This window comes from Corapipo altera, unplaced genomic scaffold (assembly GCF_003945725.1).
Source record: "Corapipo altera isolate COAL_440 unplaced genomic scaffold, ASM394572v1 77548, whole genome shotgun sequence".
NCBI lineage: Eukaryota > Metazoa > Chordata > Aves > Passeriformes > Pipridae > Corapipo > Corapipo altera.
Window position 1 is genome coordinate 1 of NW_020888631.1, and position 2710 is coordinate 2710.

The window sequence follows — 2710 nt, forward strand, 5'->3', positions numbered from 1 at the left end:
CTGTGCTCTGTCCCATGGCTGGGCAGGGCTGTGCAATGGGGTAAGGGATGGTGAGTGGGGAGGTTGGTTTTCCTCCTTTCCCTTCCTGCTGTGCCTGATCCTTGGTTGCCCCAGACTGACTCCATCTTCCCCTTTTTCTCCTGTTGCATTCAGTGGAGGATGGTGAGGATGAGCTTGTTAAAAAGCCCAGGTAAGGGGAGCGTGTGCTGGGTTGGCAGTAGGAGCTACAACATGCCCACCCTGGGCTCAGCCCACCTGGCTGCTTCATCCTCACAGCTTGCAGTCACTCTAGAGAAGCTCTTTTCCCTGTTGCTCTTTCTTTTCTCCTCTCCTTGTCCTCCACCCTCAGGTCCCTCTGTCTTCTCCATCTCCCCGGAGATGAGCTGCTGGCAGAACCGCAGAGCGTGACCTGTGCTCACCCCACAAGAGGCACTGCCAATGCTCAGCCACTGTTCTGACCATCACCTTGGGAGGGTCCTGCCCAGGCACCCACCTGCCAGATGGGGTCCCCAAATGGGGTGTCCCTGTGCTGGGTAGGACCTGCTGGGCACTGCTGGCATGGAGCTGGGGAGGCTGAGATGCAGCACTGTGTACTGGACACAGTGGGTGGGGGTGGCTGGTGGCACTGCTAACACCTTGATTGGGGTGTTGGGAGTTCCTGGGCAGGGACTGGACCTGGGGTACGATGTTTTGGTGGGCTGTAAGGCTAGTCAGGAGTGAATGCTGATGGTATTTCTGTAAAGGCTTGTGTATCCCTGAGCTGGTGGGGCATACGGGAAGGATGGGCTAAGCCATGGGTCAACCACTGACTGTTGTGCCACCGTTCTTTCTGATACCACAGGGATGCCTGTGTGTCCAGCTGGGGTACAGGGCAACAGCAATGAGTGCCGGGGTCGGGCAGAGGTGTTGGCATGTGCCAGGGCACCTTTGGGAGCACTACCCTGTGCTGAAGCAGGGTCTGTGCTTGGTGCTGGCTGAGCTCCTGCCCTCTGTCACTCACAGGCAGCCCCCTCAGCTGCTGGAGCCCCCCAGCAGCCCCGTGTGCGACCCTGTGAAGCTGCGGATGTTGCAGGACATTGATGACTCACAGCCCCACACTTGGACCTCCCAGTCCCGCTCCTTCCGCAAACTGGCCCGGCTGGTGGGCGCAGACAGCAGTGAGTTCCCGTGTGGCCTGGCACTGGCTGACAGGCTGAGTGTGCTCAGCTTTGCTGGGGCATCTGGAACTGGATAAAAACCGTGGTGTGTTGTGGCAGTGGGGCATTGGTTTTGGCCCCATGTGGGCCCTCTGTGGCAGCTGAGCCAGTGGGAGCTGCCCAGGGCTGTGTGCAGGCTCATGGTGGTGCCACTGGTCTGGTGCCATCCTCTGCCTCATGGTTGGGCAGGGCTGTGCATTGGCACAAGGGGGCAGCAGGGGGAGAGGGCATTTTTCCTTCCTTTCCCTTCCCTTTCCTTCCTGCTGTGCGTGGGCCTCCGGTGCCACAGACTGACTCCATGTCCCCCTTTCTCTCCTGTTGTGCTTAGTGGAGGATGGTGAGGATGAGCTTGATAAAAAGCCCAGGTAAGGGGAGCATGGGAATTGGTGGCAGTAGGAGCCACAAGGTGCCCACCTGGGGCTCAGCCCACCTGGCTGCTTCATCCTCACAGCTTGCAGTCACTCTGGGGATGCTCTTTGCTCTGTGCAGATTCTTTTCTCCGTCTTGGTCCTCTCCATCTCCCAGACTCGGGCTATTTCCAGTGCTGCACAAGAGGCACCACCGGTGCTCAGCCACTGCTCTGACTATCGCCTCAGGAGGGTTCTACCTGGGCACCCAGCTGTCAGACAGGCTGTCCCCATGTGAGGTGTGCAGGCAGGATCCTCTGGGCACTGCTGGCATGGAGCTGGGGAGGCTGAAGTGCAGCACTGTGGGCTGGACACAGTGGATGGGGATGGCTGATGGCACTGACAGCACCTTGCTGGGAGTTTTGGGGGCTGCTGGGCTGCAACTGGTCTTGGGGCATTATGTTCCATGCGGTTGTGGAGCAGCTGCAAGGCTGGTTGGGAGTCAGTGCTGCCAGCATTTTCACATGGCTTGTGCCTTCATGGGACTGAGTACATATGGGAAGGATGGGCCGAGCCATGGATCCACCATTGACAGTTCTGCTGCTGTTTTTTCCAATGCCACAGGGATGCCCATGGGTCCAGCTGGGGTATGGTGGAGCAGCGGTGAGTGCCAGGGTCTGGCAGAGGTGTTGGCATGTGGCGGGGCACCTTTGGGAGCACTACCCTGTGCTGAAGCAGGGTCTGTGCTTGGTGCTGGCTGAGCTCCTGCCCTCTGTCACTCACAGGCAGCCCCCGCAGCCGCTGGAGCCCCCCAGAAGCCCCGGGTGTGATCCTGGGAAGCTGCGGATGTTAGAGGACGCTGAGGACTGGCAGCCCCGCACCGGGACCTCCCAGTCCCGCTCCTTCCGCAAACTGGCCCAGCTGACGGGCACAGATGGCAGTGAGTTCCTGCAGGGCCTGGTGCTGGCTGGGGGTGATGAACTGTGTTAGCCAGAATCTGACAGAGGCTGTGGGGTGATGTGTCACTAAAGGTTTGGTTTTGGCTCCCTTAAGGGCAGCTGAGCCAGCAGGAGCTGCCTGGGGCTGTGTGTGAGCTCGTGGTGGTGCCACTGGTCTGGGGCTGTGCTCTGTCCCATGGCTGGGCAGGGCTGTGCAATGGGGTAAGGG

The 2710-nt window shown here is 59.9% G+C and overlaps 1 protein-coding gene across 4 annotated transcripts; it reads left to right on the plus strand.

Annotated features, from left to right (window-relative positions):
- Positions 1–6: 6 nt before the first annotated feature.
- LOC113942018 (PDZ and LIM domain protein 7-like) lies at positions 7–2703 on the plus strand. 4 transcript variants are annotated; one of them, XM_027633155.1, is made up of 5 exons: positions 7–190; positions 1003–1157; positions 1525–1561; positions 2168–2206; positions 2329–2703. In XM_027633155.1, exons 2-5 carry the CDS (start codon positions 1064–1066, stop codon positions 2531–2533), a joined length of 375 nt encoding a protein of 124 aa, XP_027488956.1. In that variant the 5' UTR covers positions 7–190; positions 1003–1063; the 3' UTR covers positions 2534–2703. The 4 variants fall into 4 exon arrangements, with proteins under 4 accessions (XP_027488956.1, XP_027488955.1, XP_027488952.1 ...); XM_027633154.1 differs by lacking the exon at positions 7–190 and adding an exon at positions 442–533; XM_027633151.1 differs by lacking the exon at positions 7–190 and having other exon boundaries at positions 747–1157.
- The last annotated feature ends 7 nt before the right edge of the window (positions 2704–2710 follow it).

Excerpts from the sequence above, each read along its gene's own strand:
- LOC113942018 (XM_027633151.1), top strand. The coding sequence starts at position 794 with ATGGGTCAACCACTGACTGTTGTGCCACCGTTCTTTCTGATACCACAG. Across the intron at positions 1,158-1,524 it reads GCTGGTGGGCGCAGACAGCA|TGGAGGATGGTGAGGATGAG; the intron begins GTGAGTTCCCGT and ends TGTTGTGCTTAG. Across the intron at positions 2,207-2,328 it reads TGGGGTATGGTGGAGCAGCG|GCAGCCCCCGCAGCCGCTGG; the intron begins GTGAGTGCCAGG and ends TGTCACTCACAG.